The 25,134-nt window shown below is 39.7% G+C and overlaps 1 protein-coding gene across 2 annotated transcripts; it reads left to right on the forward strand.

Annotated features, from left to right (window-relative positions):
* The first annotated feature begins 1,556 nt into the window (after positions 1-1,556).
* Positions 1,557-24,832, forward strand: ZBTB10 (zinc finger and BTB domain containing 10). Of its 2 annotated transcripts, XM_083359537.1 has the most exons (5): positions 1,557-2,571; positions 9,971-10,865; positions 17,772-17,909; positions 20,922-21,094; positions 22,290-24,832. In XM_083359537.1, exons 1-5 carry the CDS (start codon positions 1,591-1,593, stop codon positions 22,593-22,595), a joined length of 2,493 nt encoding a protein of 830 aa, XP_083215663.1. In that variant the 5' UTR covers positions 1,557-1,590; the 3' UTR covers positions 22,596-24,832. The 2 variants fall into 2 exon arrangements, with proteins under 2 accessions (XP_083215663.1, XP_083215664.1); XM_083359538.1 differs by lacking the exons at positions 20,922-21,094; positions 22,290-24,832 and adding an exon at positions 19,442-19,596.
* The last annotated feature ends 302 nt before the right edge of the window (positions 24,833-25,134 follow it).

The raw sequence follows: 25,134 nt of genomic DNA on the forward strand, positions 1-25,134 counted from the left end.
GAAAAGTTCCAACGAAACGACAGCGGCAGGCGGTTTATAGTCCTATCAGCTCCTGTAGGCACGATCAATTCTTTGAAAAAGTACTCGTTTTTAAAGGGAACCTTCGTTTCAATGGACTTAAAGCGCTCGCAATCCTGCGCGGGATCTGCTTGCAACGCCGCTTGCCTTTCTCTCGCTCTCCTTTGGCCGGTCTCTATGCCTCCCGGCCACTCCCTTAGCAACCTTTGAAGTCGCCGGTATGCAAACTTTAAAAGCCCAAATTTCGAAAGCCGTTCAAGTAGCGACATGTAGCAAGGAAGCGCTGCCGTCGGTTGCCAGCGAGCCAACGGCCGCGTCAATAGAAAAGCCTTGGCTCAGCGGAGCAGCAGCACGTGCGTGACCTTTCTATTTAAATTCCGTTTCCCAAGAACACAAATAAAGGCACTCGGGGCGGTACAATTTCCCAGTAATTACTAGGGCCTGGCACACCGCTGCTGCTCGTCAGCGGAGGCAGCCGGCGCTTCTCCACCGTAGCCCACGGGCGGCCTTTCCGAGCTGGCAACTCGGTGACCGCCGGCGCTCAAGGGCACGCGAGGCTCTCCCCTAGGAGGGGACCGCCCGGTGCGCTTCGAGGGAGGGAGGCGGGGAAAAATGTCCAGCCTCTGCTCCCGCGTGCTCGCGCCGGCCAAGAAAAGACGGCTTCTTTTGCGCGCCCGCGGAGCGTCGGTTTTTTCCCCCCCTCGGAGCGGTGGGTGTAAAAGCCCTCAGGGGGAAGGGAGACCCTTCTTTCGGCAGAGCCGGGGCCGGTAGCGGAAGTGCGCGGGACGTGCGAAAGGGCTGACCAACCGAGGCGCGGTGGCCTGAGGAGGAATTGCACCGAGGAGGGACCCAAGATGTCCACTACTGGGCGCTGGAAGGTGGTGATGTCAAAGGGGTGGGGATTAATATGTGAGCCTCCGATGGGTGGGGTGCCAGCGCCTCCTTAAATGAGGGGTGGGGGAGAACGCGCCGAGCCTTTCGGGACGAAAGTTTGAGGGGGGCAAAAACTCCTGCCAAGCCCGGGCGAGCCTGCGTCGCCCCGCGGGCGTGACGCGGACGCGCAGTAAAAGCTGACACTCGCCAGCTGTTCGGGCTCCTCCTCGCCCCCCTCCTCTCTCCCTCCCCCTCCCCTCCCCCGCGGCGTCGGCCGCTATTGCCGCCCCAGTGCATTGTGGGCGCAGTCCGTTGTTCATTTGCCATTCGACCTGGGCCGGGGCCTGGTGGGGCGGAAGGGCTGCTGCTGTTTGAGCCGGATCTATTGTAGGGGAAGCGCTCGAGGAGGAGGAGGAGGAGGCGACGACGAAGGCGGCCGTGCCAGCGACGCAGGCTGGAGCGTGGGGATAAGATTTTGTTCTTGCAGCCTTTAAAAGCGCTTTCGAGCGGCCCGGCGAACTGACTGACTGAAACTGACTGGCCGGGTGGGTGCTTCGGTTGGTTAGCCGCTTTTTCTGCCTCCCCTTTTCTCCCCAGAGCGATCGGTTGTGGGGTCGGGGAGCAGAGAGACAGTTGGGCGGGAGGGGGGGGCGCGCGCGGGAGGGAGACAGGCGGGCGGGGGGCGCGCGGTCGCCCGCCATGTTCGCCGAGATGAACCGCAGGACCTTGGCGTTCCGGGGGGGAGGCCTGGTCAGCGCCACCACCGCCACCGTGGGAGGCGGCCCGACAGCTAACGGCAACAGCGGGAGTGGGGGCGGCAGTGGCCAGGGCGAGGCCTGGGTCCGTCAGGAAGCCGAGCAGTTGAACGGCCAGGGGGTGGAGGAGGAAGTGGAGCTGGAGACCGTGGAACTGGAGGTGGCCGAGGTGGAGGCCGTGGACGCTGCCGGAAAAGAGCTCTCGCCGACCCCTCCTTCGGACTCGGCGAGCGCCGCTACCTCCGTGGCCGCCCCGGTCGGCCCCATGTTCGCCGAGAGGAATCGTCGGACCTTGGCCTTCCGCGGCGGGGGCTTGGTGGCGGCGGCGGCGAACAATGGCTGCGACGGGGCGGCCTGGTCGCGGCGGCCGTTGAACGGGCGGGGTGGCGGCGGCGGCGAGGAGGAGGAGCTGGAGTTGGAGGGGCTGCTGGAGGGGAAAGAGCTGGCGCAGGACGGGGGGTCGCTGAGCGACAGCAGCGAGGACGAGGAAGACGGCGAGGGGGGCAGCCTGGGTGACGGCAGCGGCGCAGAGGGCGGCAGCTGCAGCAGCAGCAGGCGGTCCGGGGGGGATGAGGCGGAGGTCAACAGCGTAGGCGCGGGGGAGGGGGAGAGTATCCAACACTTTCCGCTGGCAACCCGGCCCAAGTCCCTCCTGCAGAAGCTGCACGTCTCCTTCCAGAGCTGCTGGCTGAAGGAGTTCCCGTGGCTACAGTACTGTCAGAAGACCGGGCTAGTGTCCTGTGCCTGGTGCACCGCTGCCGTCCCTACCACCTCTTCTGCAGACGGCGGCAGCAACAACAACAGCGGCAGCAGCAGGGGACACGACGATCTCTGCAAGGGTACCCGCAATTATAAACGTGCCCTATTTCTCAGGCATCATCTGTCAGCTGAGCATCGTCTCAATGAGCCAGTAACTGCTGAGCAGGTGAGTTGAATTGGGGCCTGGGGGAGGGAGAGAAACGTGGTCTACTGGGCAGCGGTGGTAGGGGAAAGCATTACCGTCCCGATGTCCTCCTCCTCTGGGAGAGTTGTCAGGCAGTGTGCCTTGTATGAATTACTTTAAAGAGCTTCTAAAGGATTGTGTGAGTTTGAGGGCATGCTATAATCCTGGTTCATGTTCTTCCCGTAATAAGGAATTAATCCTGATTTTAAGGAAGCATATTCAACAATTTTGATTTAAAGGTTAAGGGGTGGCTTGTAACAGTTTTGAGGTTCAATAATTGTTACCTTTTAATGTTTCTTAATGCAATTACTTCCATTGTTTGGGTGGGTGGGGATAAATCTAGGTAAGCAGTAGTATCTGTAATTGGTTTGTATAATGTAGTTGAATGTAAGGTGTAATTATTAGACTCTAATATATTTTGTACTCCCTGTATTTGGCATTGTATTACATCACGTGGTGCAAACTTATCCTTTTTGCCCACTTAAATACCACATTCAAATAATACAGTGAGGTTTATTCATAATGGGAAAATCTAAATGTAATGACATAAATCTTTCAAAAATCTTGAGAGTTCTTGAAAAATACATTATTGCACTACAAGTAAAATTGTTTTTTTTTTGGGGGGGGAAACTTTGTACCTATCTAACTTTTTAAAGCATCAGTATTTTTCTGGCATTATAGGACCCAGAGAAAAGACTGCTACTTTTAAAGAGGTGCAGACAAGGTGTTCTGTACTCTGTTTACTCATGTATATTTTTTTAGAATTGAACCCGGCACATTATATACCCATTTTGTAGTTCTCGATATTTTCAAGTGTTCCAAATTTTCTCTTATTAAGAATCCTAAGGGTTCTTTTTTTTACTTTTTGTGTCATGTGAATTTTTCTGCTTAGGGTTACAGTTAGTTCACTAAACACTTCAGATGCAAAAAATGAGACTAAAGTCAATTATGTTTCCTCATATGAAAACCTGCATATAAACTTATCAAATTTTAGCTATGTTTCCATTTTCCTTCTGATTAAAACCAAGAGTTTTTCTTGATATAATGGTTAAGGTATTGGATAAAAATGCAAATTCAAGTCCATTCTTAATTGTGGAAGTTCATGAATGGACTTTGGACCATCCATTATTTCTCTACCCCACAAAGTGATCGTGAGAAAAATAGAGTTTCTATAATTCACTTAGAGTCCCTGGAGGAAAGGCAAAATAAAAATCTAAAAATGTGATAAAAGTTGTTACATTTCAAATAACTGAAATATTAGTTTAATAAACTTCTGAAGATGGATAGATTGAGAAATGAGATTACAGCAAGAAATACCGGTATGTGAATGTAGATTTTGCATTCAGCATTTGAATATTGAACAACTAGATCATTTTGAATTTATAGCCAATCAACCATGTACCCAGATATAAATGTGAGCTAGTCTAGACTAGTCTTAATGTTATCCAAAGAAACATCATAACTTTGGGGATCTATCTAAACTGAGCATTCTACCCTAAGAGAAACCAGTTTTGTTCTAAAGTTGTGTAGATGATCCATTTAAGTTCCAATATCTTATCTGGTTCTTTTCACTATTTCCATTGTCCCTTCTTATATTTTGTTATAATTATTTCTTTTAAGCCATATCGTTTAGAAAATATGGTGAGAGTCTCTTTTGTTCTGAATATGATGCAGACACACCAGAGTGGCTGAAAATACTTTTTTAAAAAACTAAAAAAGCTCTTAAATTGTGTTTTGCCTGCTTAACAAACACAATGTTGTATGGTAGCTTTAATTAATCTTTATGCAAAAATTAAAGATACCATATACTATTGTAAAACATTTTCATACAAACTAAAAAAAGTCTCAATATTTAAATTCTGTTGGCCCATTCAGTAAAGTGTCAGGTCTTATTTTGCCTTCAGAATATTTCAAGCAATTTCCTTTATTTATAAAAAAGAAAAAGAAAATGTTGATAAAACATACAAAAAATAGAAGACAGAAGTTGATAGCAAGATTATGAGAAATCATAAATCGGGTTGCCCAGTTTGGTTCTGGATTACAATTAATGTAATTGTAATAAGTAAACAACATTATTCAGTACTATATTAACATTGATGTCAGTGACCATTATTTAATACTTTTTTCAATAAAAAAATTGATCTAATGATTTAAGTAACTTTTCTTGCCAATTTAAATTTATTTACTTGTTAGCATTAAGTTCTTATGATTCACTGCACTGTATTAATATCTCCTCATTCCTTGTCAAGAGACAACCAACAGCACACAAATTGCTGTTGTTCTCTCAGCATATCCCACTTTCTCCAAGACTAATTGTATCTTAGGTGGATGCTATGGGTATTTCTGAAAGGTACTAAGGAAGGATGAGATAATCAAGTGTTTTATTTCCTTAGAACTGTGTTTCTCATCTTTAGTAACTGTATGATGTGTGGACTTTAATTCCCAATATTCTGGAAATTTTGGAGCTTGAAGTCCACACATCATAAAGGTGCCAGAGATGAGAAGCACTGCCTTAGAAAGATGGGAAGACTGGTGGTGAAGCGTGATCTATTTCAAGTTAAGGAGAGCAAGCCATTATTTATTGCCCTGAACTTTGTGAAGTATTTCTCAGTGCAATTTAATATACATTTGTTATTGTACTGTACTTAGAATCCAAAGAAAAAAAATGGAATATTTTTGCTAAATTCATCTTTTCTTTTGCTATATTCCTGCATTAACTCATACAATGCCAGATCCAAAGTTAGATTGCTATGAACAAGGTTGAGGTACAGTAATCATGGATTTTTGTGGTCTTTAAACGTCAATGTAAACCTTGTGGGTTTCCTTGTGAGTTACAGTTTCCATTGTATCCATCTTTAACCATTATAGTGTGTATTTAAAAAAAACTTTCTCAAATTACAAATGACACTTGTTTGTTAACATCCAAATTGTATATTCCATTGTTTGAAACAATTTTAGATTATTTTCTATGCATTGTGTATGTCCCTTAGCATGCAATACTTCCCTGTATTTCATTAGGGCCTGAATTTATATTAACATCAACAGGTTTTTTTTAAAATTGCAGGATAACACTTGATAAGAAATATTGTATTTGATAGTTGGAGAAGCTGTTCTAACTTTCATACTCAAAACTGAGATATACAGGGATTTGTGATGGAAGCAGTTTTGAATTACGTGGAAAGTATCACTGATAAAATAAAATGATGTTTAATTTGTTTTATATTTAGGCTGTGTCCTTAAAAGATTTTCTGATAAAAGATTGCATGAATACCTTAAGAAATACATTTTTCTTCAAAGATTGGATGTGTGATTGTAGACATTTTTAGGCTGTACAAAATAGTTGAAAATACTTTGGTTTTGTAAAGATTCCTTATAAGATATTAATACTGAATAAATTTCAGGAAGCTGAGTATATGGGATATATTTTAAATAGGCACAAGAAGATGATCTCATTCTTCAGTTTAAGGTTCCTTAAAATAGATGTAGGGTATAAGTCTTCAATCTTAGGGCTTGTGTCTGAAAATCAGGTTAGGGATTAGGTTGTTAAGCTAATTAAAATCCTCCCATTTGTATTAGACATCTTGAAGGAACAGTATCTTCACTAAAAATCCACGATGCATTTAACTGAAGAGCAGATAGTAACAAACTCTCCTTCATATTTATGTCATACATGACTATGTAGAAATCTGGAATAGATGTGACAGCTATTTTCTGGAAAATAGCTTCCGGATTATTAACAAAGGTTGGTTTTTATGGAATGGATAATAATGCCTGATACGTTTAACACTTTTTACCAAAAAATGGTATATATCAGTTAACTGGGATTGAATGAGCTCTTTGATTATTGATAGATATTGAAACTGTGTTTTGATGTATAGGTTAATATGTGAAATAGTCCCCCCCTTGTATCCTTTACATTGTCTAGAAGTTATGAATTTTAGTACCAAAAGATCTTGAAGGCCCCAAATTGAACAGAAAAATATGTTTTAGCTACAGATGCTGGGTTTATTCCTCACAAGACTATCTGGAAGTTTAAATGGAGGATAGCAAAAACAAAAGGGAAACATATAGTTGTCATAATAAACAGCAGTAGGGAATCAGTGTACTGATACAGCATAATACTGGTAAAATTTCTCTTATTTCAATAATACTTAAGTAATATTGCAAATGAATAATGAAAATGTTAGCCCAGAGCAGAAATTAATTTTAATATGGAAAAATGAGGGGGCATCTTCAGGCCATTATCCCATATTGCAGGGCTTTTCAACCAGTGGTATGGGTACCGCCTGTGGTACATTGGCACCTGGCAGGTGGTACATGACCATCCTAGAAAATAGTGGGGGAGGAAAATGAGCTGAACCTGTGGCAGCACCGCACAAGCCTGAGCAAGAAATGGCTGGAGCTGCAGGTCTGTCAGGACTCAGCAGAAGCGCCAGGATCAGCGCTTCTTTGGGGCTGTCAGGGCGCTTCTGATCAGCTGGAATGTTGCAGCATCTGCATGGTCTTGTGATTTACATTCAGATGCTTGGCAACTGATTCATATTTATGATGGTCACAGTATCCCAGGGTCATGTGAAATGACCAAAACCTGCTGCAACCACCCAGCCTGGGGGGGGGGGGAGGAATAAAAACCAAACACCCCTACCCCACCCCCGCTGCCAATCTTCAACAGAAATGCTCACAACAATGAAAACCTCGGACAGGAGGAAGAGCACCACTGGGCAGGCAGGCAGGTGTTTTGCTCGGCTGTGGCTTGTGGGGCACTTTTTTCAGTGCCACTGTAACTTTGAACAGTCACTAAGCAAACTGTTGTAAGTTGAGGGCTACCTGTACTTCATCACTTTTTTCCTCTTTTTTTTGGGTCATCAAGTTTTTGATACCTTGCTAGGCGACTGGTGGTACTCGAATGTTGCCATATCCTAAAAGTGGTACAATGGGTGAAAAGGTTGAAAAGCCCTGCCATATTGTATTGGTACAATGAAAGAAAAAATTGCTTTGGTGCCCTCAAAAGTGGAGTCGATACAACCACAAATGAATTGTGGTTCTAATATTATTAACTGAATCCTGTGTGTCTTGTACATAGACACACAAGATTCTTTTATCATAGTTGATTAAGTCTGTATAGTAATGACATGGTCATAAGTTATTTAGAGGGTTTTTTTAAGGATATTCAAGTTGATCTTAACTTCTAGTCACTGTATTAATACAGAGTCTTTGAAAATGTTACCATGTTTGTTACTGCTTTCTTCTGGAATGTTTTTTTAAATTTTCAGTGATCACAGTATCCCAGGGAAGAAACCTTAATCTTGCTCAGTATTAATTAACCAACTATCAGTGCAAGTGGGTAATATGCATCACCATTAGGGCTGTGCATTCAGATACATTACTATTGACCTAGCATTGGTCAGGAATACCTTAAAACAGCTGCAGCTTTTCATGGGTTCACAGCCACTCTCTGCAACTGACATACAATCTATAAGGCATTTCTCTGACACTTGCTGCATGAGCACTGATGCACATGCCAAATTGCATTTCGCCTTTTAAATCTGAATTGTTGCTTGTCTTACTGCCATGTTCTGCATCACCTGTATCTTCTAGACCAAGGTCAGGGGGTAGTCTGTCATATTGTGATTACAGTAAAGATGAGATTTCCAATTTAGGAACAATTGTTTTATGCATTTATTTACTTAATCAGTTTGTATGGTCACCCAGCTCAACAAGTGACTCTGGGAAAGAAAATAACATTGAAAACAATTGCCAACAATGACAAAAGTATATACAAAAATAATAAAAGGCATATTTATTTATTTATTTATTGATGGGATTTATATCCCGCCCTATCTCCTGAAGGACTCAGGGCGGCTCACAATAAAACATATAATAAGTACATAAATCAAGATAAAATGAAAATTGAGAACATCAGTGCAATAAAAAATTAGAGAATTTTAAAATGAATTAAAAATACTAAATATAAATTAATTAAAATGCCTGTCAGTCTAGGTCAGCTTGGTGGAACAGGTGTGTTTTGAGGCCGCGGCGAAAGGATTGGAGGTTTTGGGCTATCCGAAGCTCAGGGGGGAGCTGATTCCATAGGGTTGGTGCTCCCACAGAGAAGGCCCTCCCCCTGGGGGTCGCCAGCCGACATTGCCTAGCTGACGGTACCCTGAGGAGGCCTTCTCTGTGTGAGCGTACTGGACGATGGGAATTTGTTCCCGGCAGCAGATGGTCCTGTGCCAAATGCTAAAAATGAAATACATAGCATCCGAGGAAGATTCCTTCACTAAGAAGGCACTTTTGTAAATTAGGGGATTCATCAGTGAGCTATGAGGTAATGCACGTGAGGAGGAATAAATTAACCCATAAGCAGCTTCTCAAGATAGTAACTTCTTATACAAAAGAAACTTTGGAGCCCAATCAAAGGAGAATTTTATTTGCTGAGTTATTAGATGTACTCCAGTTAGCAGCATTCTTACACAGTATGGTTAGATAGTAGGACAACATAGCAATTGTAGTACTCGTTCAGCTTCTGGCTTTATAGTATACCTTATAGTAGTATCAAATGAGTGATACCTATCTTGGTGGTAAAGTGTGTGAAAATAATTTTGAATTGTAGTGCAATATGAGTTGAATGTCTAAGGAGCTTGTTGAAAAGACATTTGAAAATATAGGTCGTATTAGTAGGAATAGTTTTCCAAATACAGGAAGTAAAAATCCCATGTTTAGAGTCCACCTCAAGAATTGTGTTCAGTTTTACAGAGGTTCAGACAAACTGAAGCAATGCAAAGGGTGGTGAGGATGGTTAGCAAACTGGAAAGTAATAAAATAATTGAGGTAACTTTGAGGTTTAATTTTAAGAAAAGATGTTAGGTATTCAAGTAGGCACCAAATACTTAAAGAGGTATGACTTGGAAGGAGACAAAAACCAGGAGACAAAAAAGATAACATACAGTTTGTGGCTAGGCAGTGGTTAATTTATATTTCAAATTCATATATATTTCTCTAGAGCTGGTAGTCTTATCCATTTCAGCAAGGACACAGTGATTTTTTTTATCTTGCAAATTGCACAAGGGCATTTACATAGTATTTACACGGCAATGAAATAGTTATATTCCAATTAATAGCAGAAGTTTTAATGGCACTGAGAAATTAGTGTAATGTAATTGAATGTCCTTTGTACATATTTGGTGTGTGATAAAATTAATTTCAGTGCGTGCTTGAACTAGAAATATATGGCAGTGGACTAAACTATAAAGTGTTATAAAGAAAGCAACAACAATATTTTAGAATTGGGTTGTTTAATCCTAAAAGTATTATGTAGAATTTCAAACCAGTCAACCTCAACTCAAATGTATAATCTTCCTTCCTCTTCTCTTAATTACAGGAATCTGAATTAACATCAGAATTGGCTAATGAGAGAGATTGTGATTATAATATTAGGCCAAATGAGAACTCTTACTGCTATCAACTATTGCAAGAATTAAACGAGCAAAGGAAAAAGGGCATTCTCTGTGATGTCAATATTGTGGTGAGTGGAAGAGTCTTCAGAGCTCACAAAAATATTCTGGTTGCAGGCAGCCGTTTCTTCAAGACTCTGTATTGCTTTACAAACAAAGAAAATCGTAACCAAACCACTGTTACCTACTTAGATGTTGTTGCTGTTCAAGGCTTCTCTGTCATCTTGGACTTTCTATACTCTGGTAATCTTGTGCTTACAAGCCAGAATGCAATTGAAGTTATGTCAGTGGCCAGCTACCTTCAGATGACAGAGGTTGTGCAATCCTGTCGTAATTTTATCAAAGATGCCTTAAATATAAGCATAAAATCAGAAGCCCCAGAAGCTGTAGTTGTGGATTATAATAGAAGATCAGTGAGTAGAGATGGGTTATCTTCAAGGGATCAGAAAGTTGCTAGTTTTTGGGCTACAAGAAATCTAACTAACTTGGCAAGCAACATAAAAACTGAAAATGATGGCTACTGCATTGATGAAAGCCAGTCTGAAAACTACCAAATTAATGATTGGGTCCAGGACAGCTCACCCGAAATGGCTGAAAATGAATCTCAAGGTGAAGGGAAGGTCTTTGTGTGGAATGATATGAGTTCACAAGGACAATCACTTCAAGAACCTGGAAAAACGAGAAGGAAAAATCCAGGTGCAAAAAGATTTGTTTACAATATACCACCCAATAACGATGAGCCATTAGAAGACTGCTCAGCTACTCAAACTTCAGTACAATATCCAGAAGAAGATCTGCAGTTTATCAAGGAAGAAATAGCAGGTAAATGCTGGCATGATGGATATCAAACATTATAATTAATTAAAGCATCAGAAAGTTGCTTTTCCAAAATTTAATATCCTAACTTTTTTTATATTTCTTCTGAAATATAAAAGCATCCTTTTCTCTTGTGATTTTGAAACCATTGAGTCATATACATATGGATCATAGAGTGTACAGCTGCTTTAAATTAAGATATAAAATAGAATAAATCCCAGTTGTGAAGATTGATGATAGGCAGTATTGGTTTTACTGCAGAATTACAAAACACTACTATAGAGAGAAAGATGGAGCTAAAGTCACACATTTATACTAAAGTGGCTAAACTTACTTTCCAAAATAGTTTGTAACAATGTTTAGAATTGGAATTCTGTTTAGAAGTTTATAGAAACAGTTTAGAAGTTTATAGAAACCTACAATTTTGAAATATTAGCATATTTTACAATGTGCAGAGTGCAGGTGTATATATGATAATAATATTGCTTTTGACAGAGTTCATGTTCTTTTCGAGTTCGTGTTATAGCCAGCATATTCAGAGGAAAAAATTCAAATCTTTGAAATTTGGTTTATTTGCCTACTGCTAACAGAAGAATAGCATTTGGGGAAACTCAAACGTGTAGCATTTGAAATCAGTAATAGTTTGATAATGTAAAATATATGGCACATAGAATTGTATTTTTGGACTAATTATAATTTAGAAGTATAACTGCTTTTAAATAAAACCAGTATTAAGGGTATATTGTACTATCCGTGAAGGTATTTAAACATCTCAGTATACCATATTTTCTGACGTATAAGACGACTTTAACCCATGAAAATCTTCTCAAAAGTCGGGGGTCGTCTTATACGCCCAGTCGTCTTATATGCTGGAAAATAGTACATAAATGAATCGAGCACCCCCGTTCTTGCAAAGCAACTTCAATTCTCCTTAGTCCAGTTCCCCCTCCAATGTGACCCTCCCTTCCCACCCCCAAGAGCCTCTAAGCCCCTTCCCCGCCCCCTTGCAAACGCCAGACCCCGGGAGCGGCAGGAAGCCCCTTGCCCAAGCGGCATCTGAGCATAAGCAGAGCGCGCCCTTCTACCCACTATCTCTCCTGGCAGCCTGGACAGCGGTACTTGGCCTGGCGCCCCTCTTGCCCGCATACCACGCAGCGGCCCTCGCCAGCTGGCCTCGTCATGGCTGCCCCAAGCCCGGCTCTCCAGCGCATCTTCCGGGCCCGCCTGGCCAACTGCCTCCCGGGCGGGGCTTGGCTCCAGACGCGGCAGCTGCTCCATCTGCAAATGCGCTCTCAAAGCCGGATCGCGCTTGGCCGTGCAGGCTGCCGAAAGGCGGGGACTCAGAGTTCCCGTGGTGGTTGTGGCTTCTGGCGTGCCATTTGCAGAGTCTGGCCTGGAAGAGCATGTCGTGTGAACGCAGCTCTTGCGTGTATTCCAAAGGGTGGGTGGAAGGAAAAGCCCCTTTGGGCTTCAAAATGGCGGCTTTGCACCATCTGCATCAGACGGGGCTGAATTGGGCTTGTATTGGACACTTGGCAACTGGCATGTACCCGTATTTTCCGGCGTATAAGACGAAAAATCTTGAAAATCATCTCAAAAGTCGTCTTATACGCCCAGTCGTCTTATACACCGGAAAATACGGTAATTAGCTGAGAAAAACAGGAAACAAAGCAAATCTAGAAATATATTAAAAAGTTAATAGTACATCACCAAGCTACAGTTAAAAGAGCCTTGAATTCAGAGATATTTTTTCCCCTATGTTCTCAGGCCAGGGAGGGAACTGGAATAGCCACTGTTGTAGGTGAGGGCTGCCAAATGACAGTGACTAGAAAATAGGGGGATAGGAAACTTCTTGGTGTGGCCATAGCTCTGGAAATACATTTTTGCAGCTGCAGCATGCCATGTAGCCCCTTTGTGCTGCATTGCTGGGCCAGGCTGTGGCTGGGATTGGTACTGTTCCTGGCACTTCATGGCCTTTAGAGCTGCTAAAAGCCCTAGATCTGTGGTGTGCCAGGAATTTCCTTTGTGCTTTGCAAAGCCTGGCCAAAGGGACTTCCTGGTACACAACTCTGGAACTTTTTGCAGTCCCAGAGTTGCAGTGTGCCAGGAAACCACTTTGCACAGTGGAGTTCAGCAGCACTGTACAAAGGCGCTGCACCCCGGGAAGCCCCAGTTCAGCCACCTTTGCAGTTTATTTATTTATTTATTTGATTTGATTTGTATACCGCCCTTCTCCCGAAGGACTCAGGGCGGTGAACAGGGACATAAATACCAAAATACCCAAAATACAGAAATTAAAACAAATTAAACCCTAGTGCCCAAATGCAGAAAATAAATTACATTAAAACAATAATTAAAACAACATGCATGCCAACACCCCTACTACCCTATATACCAGTGGTCTCCAACCTTCCTGGCTCCACAAAGTTTCACGCCCTTGCCCTGCCGCTTGCATAGCCTGCTACCCAACAGGCCACTGACCGTTATCAGTCTGTGGCCCAGGGGTTGGGAGACCCCTGCTATACACCAACCCAGCTGACTTTGCCATCTTGCTCCCACTGCTGACAAGTGTGCCTGTCCTGAGGCAACTGCTGCCACATGAGATCATCTTCTTCAAGACTTGCGAGGAAACTGCTGTGTGACTCCTTGGGAAAAGAAATCTTGTGTAGCCAGCAGCTGTCTCACAAAGGGTATAGATGTGGAGTGGGGTGGGTGGGAGGGAGTTGAGGTACCCCTGCAGTTGTAAGGGCACGCAGCTAAAATGCCCAAATTTTGATTACATGACTGTCGGTCCATTTGTTCAGTGTTGTAATAACTTCAAACAACACTGAACAATGGCCTTAGGTTCAGGACTACCTTTATAAAACAGTAGCATACTTGTGCTTTGCTTCTTCCTGCCTTAGAATTAAGCCAGGAAGGAAAAGGCATCAGTGAACACAGCTGTGCTTCATCCCAGAATGTTTCTATACATTATAAATATTCCAAACCAAAATATATGAAATTGCTGGGAGGGTGGGGGGAAGGAGCTTAAATTGAAAATGAAAATATGTTGAAATCATTGAAGTAAATTTTAATCAAACAATGTAGTGTTATTTGTTTAGGAATCCTTTCACCTTAATTGTGAAGTAAAAATACGAGAAAATTAAAATTATTTTACTTATTTAAAACATTTATATTGTCACCCATCTTATATTAAACTCTGGATAGTTCCCAATCAAAATCAAAGCAGCATCATTAAAGCAACATAATATATATATCAATTAAAACCATAAAGATTAAAAATTTGGCACCAAAGTTAAGCTTCCAACGACTGCATTAACTGCTTTTGTCCTTTGCACCCTCCTTTTATTTCCTAACACTTCTTTATACATAGAATAATTTTCTTGCTTCTGTAGTCTGGAATCAGTATATACCATCTCTACATGAATAACCAATCCCTTTGAGCTGCTCTGTTAACAGCAGCACTTAACCAACCTTCTCTGGGCTTGAAAGGAGGGCAGGAGTTGGTTATTACTTGAATGAGAAATCCGCAGAGAATAATACTACACTAATGATACTATAGTTTAGACTGGAGAATAAAAAAAATCAGACAGCAGTACAGGTAGTCCTTAACTTACAACCAGTTGTTTAATGACAATTCAGAGTTACGTTGAAGCTGAAAAAGGAGACTTAAAGATCCAGTTCATAAGGTGTCCTCCACAGTCATGACCACATTTTACAATGGTTTTGCAAAAAAACAGCACTTTGGTTTTTGGCAAAACCACACCCATAGTGAACCGTGGGTTTTCTTAATGAACGCATGTACTTTGTAACTGCTGCAAAATGTTTGTAAAATTGGCCAGGGTCTATTTTGGTCATAACTTGAGGATTATTTGTAATGGCAAATTACTTATTGCTGCCCCCAAAAGGATACATGGACATGAAGTCACTTATTTCAAATTTTATATTTCTATTAAAGGCAGAAGAGATATACCGTATATACTTGAGTATAAGCCGAATTTTTCAGCCCACTTTTTGGGCTGAAAAATTCCACTTCGGCTTATACTCCAGTCAACAAAAAAAACTTACCGAGGACTTGTGCGCGGCCGAGGCTTTGGTGCTTCCGGGATCGCGCGCACCTCTCCCAAGCCACCGCCGTCCGCAGACCTGCCGAAGTTTGGGGAGGTGCGCGCGCAAACCTCCCCAAACGTCGGCAGGTCTCCGGACCTCCGCGCCCTGCCTGCCTGCTTCTTTCTGCTGCGGAACGAAGCAGCCTGCCTGCTTCGTTCAGGCTGCTTCGTTCCGCAGCGGAAAGAAGGAGGCAGGCTGCTTCGTTCCGCAGCGGAAAGAAGCAGGCAGGCAGGGCACGGAGGTCCGGAGACCTGCCGACGTTTGGGGAGGTTTGGGGAGGTGCGCGCGCACCTCCCCAAACCTCCCCAAACTTCAGCAGGTCTCCGGACGGCGGCGGCTTGGGAGAGGTGCGCGCGATCCTGGAAGCACCGAAGCAAGTCCTCGGTAAGCTCCGGGCGGTCACTTGCTTCGCGTCTCCTGAGGGAAGGGGGGGCGACTGGAGCGGGTGTGTTTCCTCGCCTGCTGGGCGCCGCGATTTGCCTGGGGAACGCGCGAGCCCCGAATGGCAGCGTGGAGCGAGGAAGCGGACAGCCAGGGCTTCCCCGAGAGCCGTGGCCACACAGGGTATTCCTGTGTATTCAGGCTTGCAAAATGGCGGATCGAGCCTCTGCTGGCGGCAGAGGCTTGCAGAGCGCGGATCCAGCCTCCGCCGGCGGTGGAGGCTTGCAGAACGGCGGATCGGCTTATACTCGAGTCACCAACTTTTTCCAGTTTTTGGGGGTGAAATTGGGGTCTCGGCTTATACTCGAGTCGGCTTATACTCAAGTATATACGGTATATGGTTGTAATGATTTTAATCAAATTGTACTAAATTGCTTTAGGGAAATTAAGCCAATGCTTTTTCCTTTTCTTTGTTCTTTTTATTACTGAAGTGAGATATTTAGAATATAAGGCGGTTATAGAAAATAAAAGAGGAAGATCAATATTCATTCTTCATTCACTTATTACAACTAACTCCACTAATTCATTAGTTGAAGATTGTGAAGATAGGTTTCCAGGTTTTAATTCCTGTGACCTACTCTGAATACAAGTGCCAAGAACAGCTGAAAGAATGTTGGAAATAGATTGCAACGTCTATCTCTTTGACAAATGGGTCATATAACACATTTGCCCAGATAAGCAGTCCTGACTGTTTCTGGGCAGACATTCAAATTAAATGATGACTTGTTTACTTTAGCCATGATTGCCAAGTTAATATTTTAATTACTTTCTATTAATAATTGGAAGAAGTCTAAATTAGATAAACTAAAGCTTGAGATTTAGGCCATAGTTATGTTATGTTAAATTTGGTGAGAGTTAGTGTACTGTAATGTGAAACAGTTTTGGCTCTTTTGCTTTTTTTCTGCATTTTGTATATCTTTACCTTTAATATTTTTACTGAATATTATTTGAGCTTCATATGGGTACTACCTATTTATGAAGTTTTGAGTGTACGAGTAAATTCTAAAGTTTCCTTTTTCATACTTAGAATTATTCAATATGAGAAAAGTAATTCCTCCATTTCAGTTAGTTCAGGGCCAACTATATGAGAGTTGATTTGGAGCTTTTAAAGTGTTAATTTATGAGTGAATTATATAAATTCAAGGTAACATTTTTGCTTAGCCATTTTCAAATTTAATTTATTGTAATGCACTAAGCTCTCTAATAGCCCAGTGGTCAACATTGGACTTTGTATTTAAAACTTTTGCAAAAGAATGTTGGAAGCAATTATTTACTACAGTAACTTAACTTTGGTGTACGTCTTGAGGCTTGTATGAGAGGGGACATTTTTCCTTTATTTTAAAAGAACTAATAGTGTTGATTTTAGAATACTAACCAGCACTGGTAGATTTAAATAATTTTGAAATATAGCTTTTGGATATAATTGCTAGTAATATCTAGCTGCACTGTTTTTTCTATATTTATCTTGTTTTGATTTCAATCTGTTTTCTAGATTTGTAAACAATGTGGGATTTGCTCTTTTAACTGTAATTTTCATTTTATTAAGGTTTTTTTAAGCCCCAATAACATCCATTTTGGAGAGCTTGTTGTAACTTAGTTTTCCTCAGTAAACAAAATTCATAATGAATCTTGGTTTATAAATTTCCCCTATTCCTCCATCATTTTAAGCTCTTCCTATCATAACTTTCTCAGGTTCTGCCAACCAAAAGATGCTTCTATCTGCTTTGTCCCTAAAAGTTCTTCTGGTCAGTCATGATAGCCAAACAGAAAGTTCATAGAAACAGGAGGTTAAAACTTACCTGATCTGTTTTTGTTTCCTCTATGACGGGTGTCAAACTGCTGGCCCATGGGCCGGACACGTCATCCAGAAGCAACACCCACCCCATTGCTAGCAATGGCAAAACTGTCCTGATATGTTGCACGATGTCATGTGACGTCGCAAGTTTGACATGTCTGCTCTATGAAATAGCAATGATAAATTACAGATTAGACTGGGTGTTGAATATAGAACTGTATGTAGTTTTCCAGTTTCAGTATGTAGTACATAGAGCCATATACTCAAATTAACTACTTCTCAAATTACTACTCATACTCAAATTAACTCAGGTCAAGTTTTGTAGAGTGTTTTGCATCTGAAAGATGTAAAATTAATGCACATAGCATATACAAGGTTTAATTACCACTTTTGCACCTTGAATCTCAGTATGCTTAGGTAAAATCCTTATTGCACAGGGCTAGGTTACTTGTGGGACTCCTGTCTTTGTTTTATATATACAATATGGGTGCTTATTTATTTGCGTTAATATGTCTTTTGTATACATCTTACAATATATAATTTTTTTTAAAAAAATCTCATAACAGGTACCTCAAACGATTTCAAGTTTGGAATATTTCCTAATATCACCAATGATTTCAAGTTTGGGTTACTACCAGGGACTTCAAATGATTTCAAATATGGATTGCTACCTGAATCTTGGCCAAAAGAAAATTGGGAAAATGGTGAGCAAAGCTATTAACTTCTGTTCAAACTATTTTTTCTATTTATACAAGAGTAATATAATTGTACTGTATCAGAAGTGAACTATTCTCTGAAAAATTCAAACTGCATAAAAAGAATCTGCAATAGTTACTGTTAAATAAGCAGAATATCTATTATTGAATGATAATTTGCAGATCCGCAGATGATAAGAATTTCAGAGATCCTAGCATATGTTTCCCTTCTAAAGATTTCTTGTGAGGGAATGCTTCCCTCAAACTTGAAAAAAAGCTTTCCTAGTCTGTTTTTACAGATTTCCCAGAATTTGGAGGATCTAATCTTATGTGTGGCCTTATCTTCATTCATTCATACAATTTAATAATATACTTAAACTCTGCTACAATTCAAAAATGTGCTTTTTGAATTTCTGGTACTATTAAAAAAAAGTTTTGAAACTTTGGTACAATTCATCTGCAGTGTATATTAATGAAGAAAAAACTTCTTGATGTGTTTACTTGGATTTCAATTACTGTAGAACTCTAAAATCCCAGGATCCATACTTTTAATTTAAACTGGTGGATCAATGGGGCAGCATAGAGTTTTGAGCATTTTAGATTGAGAATGGTATCTTCAGGGATATGCTTTGCCTAAAATCTTGGTTGAACCTGCAGTCTTTACATATAAGAATGTATTAGTAATTGACTGTTAGAGAGCCTTTTATTTGCCAAGATTACTACAGGTAGTCCTCAAGTTATGACCACGATTGAGCCCAAAATTTCTGTTGCTAAGCGAGATAGTTGTTAAGTGAGTTTTGCCCCATTTTACAACCCTTCTTGCCACAGTTGCTAAGTGAATCTCTGTGATTGTTTAGTTAGTAGCATGGTTGTTAAGTGAATCTGGCTTCCCCATTGAATTCACTTATCGGAAGATCACAAAAGGAGATTTGCAAGACCCCGGGATGTTGCAACCATCATAAATATGAGTCAATGAGGACCCAGATTGTTGGGGGCAATAAGCTGACTTTGTAATAATGCCGCTTGGGGGTGTGTGTGAAAGCCCTAACAAGCAGGCATATACATAGAATGAAGGCTACTGCTAAGCTTGTAAGCCGCCCTGAGTCTTTGGAGAAGGATGGGATATAAATGTAATAAAAATAAATAAAATAAAAATAAATTGCCAAACGGCTGAATTTTTATCATGTGACCATGGGGATGTTGCAACAGTTGTGCGAAAAGCAGTCATAAATAACTTCTTTCAGTGCCGTTATAACTTTGAACGGTCACTATCAAGTTACGTAAATCAACAACTACCTATATTAGCATTCTGGCAAACCTTGTACAGAAACATTTCTGAAAATCTTCCTCTACAAATTAGGGGATTGCAGAAATCACTCTGGGACATTTTTCTCTTTGCATTAGAAAATTTCTAATTTGTTTATTTTCTGTTGTTTATTTGATAAGGATAATTACCTAAACATTTTCAAGGCACTGAAACACTTTATTTGCAATTGTCACCAATCTTTTGCTGATTACCTTAAAATTTAATTTTTTTTCAGAAAGTACCATGTGTGCTATTGTATGCAGGCTGTTGCTAAACAGTTGGAAATCACACTTTTGCTAACCTGTTCCAATCATGTGGTAAATTGCTGTTCTCTTTAACCTTGGTCTCAAAAATGAAGGTGAATGAATTACAGTGAGGGGGAAAATTATTTGATGCCCTGCTGATTTTGTACATTTGCCCACTGACAAAGAAATGATCAGTCTATAATTTTAATGGTAGATTTATTTTAAGTGAGAGACAGAGTAACAACAAAAAAAATCCAGACAAACGCATTTCAAAAAAGTTACAAATTGATTTGCATTTTAATGAATGATCCCCTATCAGTCAGCAAGATTTCTGCCTCCCAGGTGTCTTTTATACAGTTAACAAGATGCGATTAGGAGCACTCTCTTAAAGAGAGTGCTCCTAATCTCAGCTGGTTACTGTATAAAAGACACCTGTCCATAGAAGCAATCAACCAGATTCCAAACTCTTCACCATGGCCAAGACCAAAGAGCTGTCCAAGGATGTCAGGGACAAGATTGTAGACCTACACAAGGCTGGAATGGGTTACAAGACTATTGCCAAGCAGTGTGGTGAGAATGGTGTGATTATTCGCAAATGGAAGAAACACAAAATAACTGTCAATCTCCCTCAGTCCGAGGCTCCATGCAAGATATCACCTTGTGGAGTTTCAGTGATCATGAGAATGGTGAGGAATCGGCCCAGAATTACACAGGAGGATCTTGTCAATGATCTCAAGTCAGCTAGGACCATAGTCATCAAGAAAACAATTGGTAACACACTATGCCTTGAAGGACTAAAATCCTGCAGTGCCTGCAAGGTCCCCTTGCTCAAGAAAGCACATGTACACAGGCCCGTCTGAAATTTGCCAATGAACATCTGAATGATTCAGAGAACTGAATGAAAGTGTTGTGGTCATATGAGACCAAAATCAAGCCAAATGTCAGCCTTGAAACCTTAATGACTTGGAGAGGATCTGCAAAGACTAGTGGGACAAAATCCCTCCTGAGATGTGTGCAAACCTGGTGGCCAACTACAAGGGTTTTGCCAACAAGAGTTTTGCCACCAAGTACTGAGTCATGTTTTGCAAAGGGTCAAATACTTATTTCACTCAGTAAAATGCAAATCAATTTATAACTTTTGAAATGCGGTTTTCTGGATTTTTTTGTTCTTATTCCGTCTCTCATTGTTAAAATAAGCCTACCATTAAAATTATAGACTGATCATTTCTTTGTCAATGAGCAAACGTACAAAAACAGCAGATCAAATATTTTTTCTCTCACTATAGTTATATGTAAACATACTTGAGGTATGTAGGTGAAATAAATCTGGGTGTTATGGCTATGCAGAGATTAGCTTTGTGCTGAACGGCAATACACATGCACGCACACTTATTATACTATATTATTTTATATCATATTTTGAAAAATGTTTCTCTTAACTTATTAAATCACTTCTGTTTGGATCTTTAGGTGATTCTTCTCTAATCATGAATAAATTGAAGTGTCCACACTGTAACTATGTAGCCAAATATAGAAGAACACTAAAGAGACATTTGCTCATTCATACAGGAGTGAGATCTTTCAGCTGTGATATTTGTGGAAAACTGTTTACTCGTAGAGAACATGTAAAAAGACATTCCTTGGTATGTAACATCTATAGTTTGCTACAATAAAACTAAGATTTCTTATGTATTGAATTTAGTTTGGTATATCATGTTTCATATAGAATTAAGCTAACTGACATCACATTTGTGCAGTTTACAATTAAAGTGTTTAAATTAGTAACCTGCTTCAAACTATAGCATTCTCTGGGTAATGTTTGGAATTATATTGTCCTACTGGTCAAACAAACATCTATAATTGGATAATGGTGAAAAGTTCCTTGAGGATGGGCTGCAGCATGAGTCCGAAAGCTAGGAAGACTAAACCTCTGGTCCTGATGACCGACCCAGATTGGATCCTGTAAAATATGTTTAAACATTTAAATTAATAAATTGGATAATTAATAAAAATCTGCCCTAGTTTTTTTCTAAATACTAATATATACATTATTATTATAAAATAGCTAAGGTAATGATAGGAATTGGCAATTATTGGATGAATTCAATAACTAAACAAAATGGTTTTGCTGGTTTTTATGCTATATTTCAGAAACATAATGCAAAAATAGAAATAATTCCCTGGTTCATTATTCAGGAAGACTACTATTGTAGATAAACTAAATGTATGAATGTAGGTCTGATTTTGTTCTGGTTTAACCAGTAATCAGATTTAGATGAATATGTACAATCTTGGTCTGCTTTTGTTTCAGTAAGCATAAATACAAACCTGCTTCTCAGCTATTCCCTCATGCTCGGATTAGGTAATGAGAATACAGCGTGGGATTTTTGCACCTTACAATGTGTACTTGGTAATTAAAAAGCCAAGAAATTTGGTGTCAGAATTTATTGCCTTTTAATACCAAAAGCTGAAGGAAACTTAAGATTAGTGTTCCTTGTTAAAGGCTGGCTGAATATATGCTTTAAGAAGTAATATTATTGAGACATATCAGTAATATTTAATTTTGATACTGGGTTTTAAATTGCATTCTACAATAATTTATAATTCAACTTACTAAGGAACTAGAGCAGAAATAGGAGCTTAAAAATATAACAAGAACAAAGTAACAAGCTTATATATTTTCATTTTCAAGTGAAAATTTTGATATGGGTGCAGTAAATCCCATTTTTGGCTTTCAAGTATATTAAAATTTTAGTTTTGGATTAATTACAAAATGTAAATCAATTTTAATAAATCTCTATTAAACCTGTTGATGTAATAATTCTATCCTTTATGTAGGTTCACAAAAAGGATAAGAAGTACAAATGTATGGTGTGCAAGAAGATTTTCATGCTAGCAGCCAGCGTTGGAATAAGACATGGATCTCGGCGTTACGGTGTTTGTGTTGACTGTGCAGACAAATCTCAGCCAGGAGCGCAAGAGGGAGTAGACCAGGTACAAGACACCGATTTTCCTAGAGATGAAGAGTTTGAAGAAAATGAAGTAGGGGAAGCTGATGAAGAGCTACCTGATGATATAGAAGAACAGAATGACCAGACTCGGTGGGATGAATCTGGGGAAGTCTGTGTGCCTTTAGAAGACTGAGGGGATTTGATCTTATAGATGCTTTATTTTGACGTCATACAGACTGACCATGTTGAATTTTTGGACTGAAGGATTGGAAAAAATATGGTACAGGCTGGATGAAAGTTATGTTGCTGTGAAAATTATAGGGTTAAAGCCTTATAGCAAAAAAGAAAGGATTATTAATTTTTTAAAAGATATTTGCACAGGACTGTACAGCATGCAGTCATTTGGTTGAATTATATAGAGTCCTCACACAGTCAATTATCAAAGTAAAAGTGTATTTTTATTATTTATAGGATATTACTATTTGGGTCCTAATCTGGCATAGTACTAACTATGCCTGTGTTAATCATTCATGTGTCTTAACATGAATGAAATAAATTGCAATTTTTGGAGATGGCTCCCTTGATTCCAATCATAGTTTGTGAACAAAAGTGGCTAGTCTGGCATAGTGGCTCGCGTTTCCTAAAAGGAGGCTTTACCTCACCTCTCTTGCCATTGCCCTTCCCCTGATAAGTTTCAATATCCAACTTCTGGATGACATGAATCTGTGTCACTTAATTTTGTCAGGATATGGTAGCTGACAAGTCCTGGAAACCTAATCACTGATATTTAATTTCCTGACTTACTAGGTTTCAGTACTTTGAGTTTTCAAAATGCTACAGCTCTTTCACCAAATGTTAATAATGACTTAAAACTGCAAGGAAGATTGTGATTGGAGTGAAAGAAATGTTCTCCTTGTCACTTAAAGAACTTTATGTTAAGACACTTTTTGGCGTGGCTGCCCATATTTTAATTTATGTTTTTATTAGCACTATTCTATTGGCTATTACTTTTATTCACTACTGTATACCTCAATCCATCACAAAGCTTAGAGTCCTAGAATCTGAAAAGGCGTGTAATTGATATTTTTGATTTTAATAGTCCAGCCCAATTTGTCTGCTTTTGTCTAGTTTTTGTTATGTGAAAAATTAGACATAAGGCTGTCTCTTTTTTTGTGCCCCTTTGCTTTTCATTAAAGTAAACACAAACTGAATCTTTGCTTCTCTCCTATTTGGGGGGTTCTTTTATATACCAAACAAACTACGTTTAACTTGGCAGCTTAATTTGCTGGAACTTCTTTTTTAAAAAAAGAAAATTGTTAGTATAATTGCTGGAGCTATTTATCCCCAATGCTCTTTGCTTCTGTTTTTGGATGAGACATTGAAACTTGAATTTTTGTAGCCATAAATCTTTTCTAAACTTGTTATATTGTACCAATGATTTCAGGCCTTTTTTTTCTGAGGGAAGGGAGGGTATTGCACCTTTTTTATGCTTAGTATTCTCAGCTTCATCTAGCCTGAATGCACGTGAGCTACCTGAAGTTTAGACACTGCATTCAATATATTACTATGTCACAGTGAATAAATATGCACAGCATTTATCATAATACATAGCTAGGCCAGTGTGATAGTACTGTATTATAAATTGAGGGTCACCATATTTGAGTTTATTAACTTTAAAATGAGTATATTTTCCTATTTTATATCTGCAAACTAAATTATGGTAGTTGTGTGGTAAACTTAATTGCTTTGACGGATAGAATCTTAATGGTGCTCCATCTGTTCAAAGTTTATATATATATATATAAAAATATATAAAATATATTTAAAGAGACAGCTTTATTATCCCTTATTTCAATACAACAATGGATTAATGTTAGACACTGTTTCTGCTGGATGAAACAGACTGAATCATATGGGTATTGTATAATCTTTTCTATCCAAATACATCATTGGTAGATTCCACATCACTGTAAACCTGACAGATAAGTAGTTCTTGGGTTTTCTTTTAAGAACTGAATACATCTTATTCTCTTCTAGACTGAAATGAGTAATGTGTAATTCTGTTGGGGTCCAAAGTAGAAAATAGGGGGAAACATAATATGAATGGGAAGTATTTTAAACGTTAAGTAAATGTTCTGCTCTGTGAATATGTAAGTTATAGTATAAAGATTTCTTCCATCCCATTTATTCCCCATAAAATAGTTTACAATTGATCTACCTATCTTGTCCGAAAATCACCTAAATCTGCTTTATTATAACATACTATTCACTTAATGCTTAAACTGGACCTGGCTTTACATTCTTAATGTATTTTACTTATTCTCTTGAAACCGAATCTCCTTTTGCTACTTAAATCATTTGTGTATATCTGGTAAATTATGACCAAATCTGTTGTTAGATTAAATACAGTAAATTGAAATATACACTTGGTACACTACAGAATTGTTGTGATTTGTTCGAGTTACTTTTTTAAAAGAAAAAACTAGACATGTTCAGGATTTGTTGCTGGCTTTGGATAAATTATGTATTTTGCATCTAGTCAGGCCTTTGTTTTTGTTTTTAACTATTATCTTAAGTGTGGCATTTTGGCTATTCCTTTAACAAAACACAAGCATTATCAAGATTATTTTATCAAGGAAAACTGTTGACTTCAAACAACTGATACCCCATGGTAGTTGCCTCTAGACCGAACTTTTTATTGGTTATAACTAATTGGAAGAAAAATGTTGTTA

This window comes from Vipera ursinii (assembly GCF_947247035.1).
Source record: "Vipera ursinii genome assembly, chromosome: 3".
NCBI classification, from domain to species: domain Eukaryota; kingdom Metazoa; phylum Chordata; class Lepidosauria; order Squamata; family Viperidae; genus Vipera; species Vipera ursinii.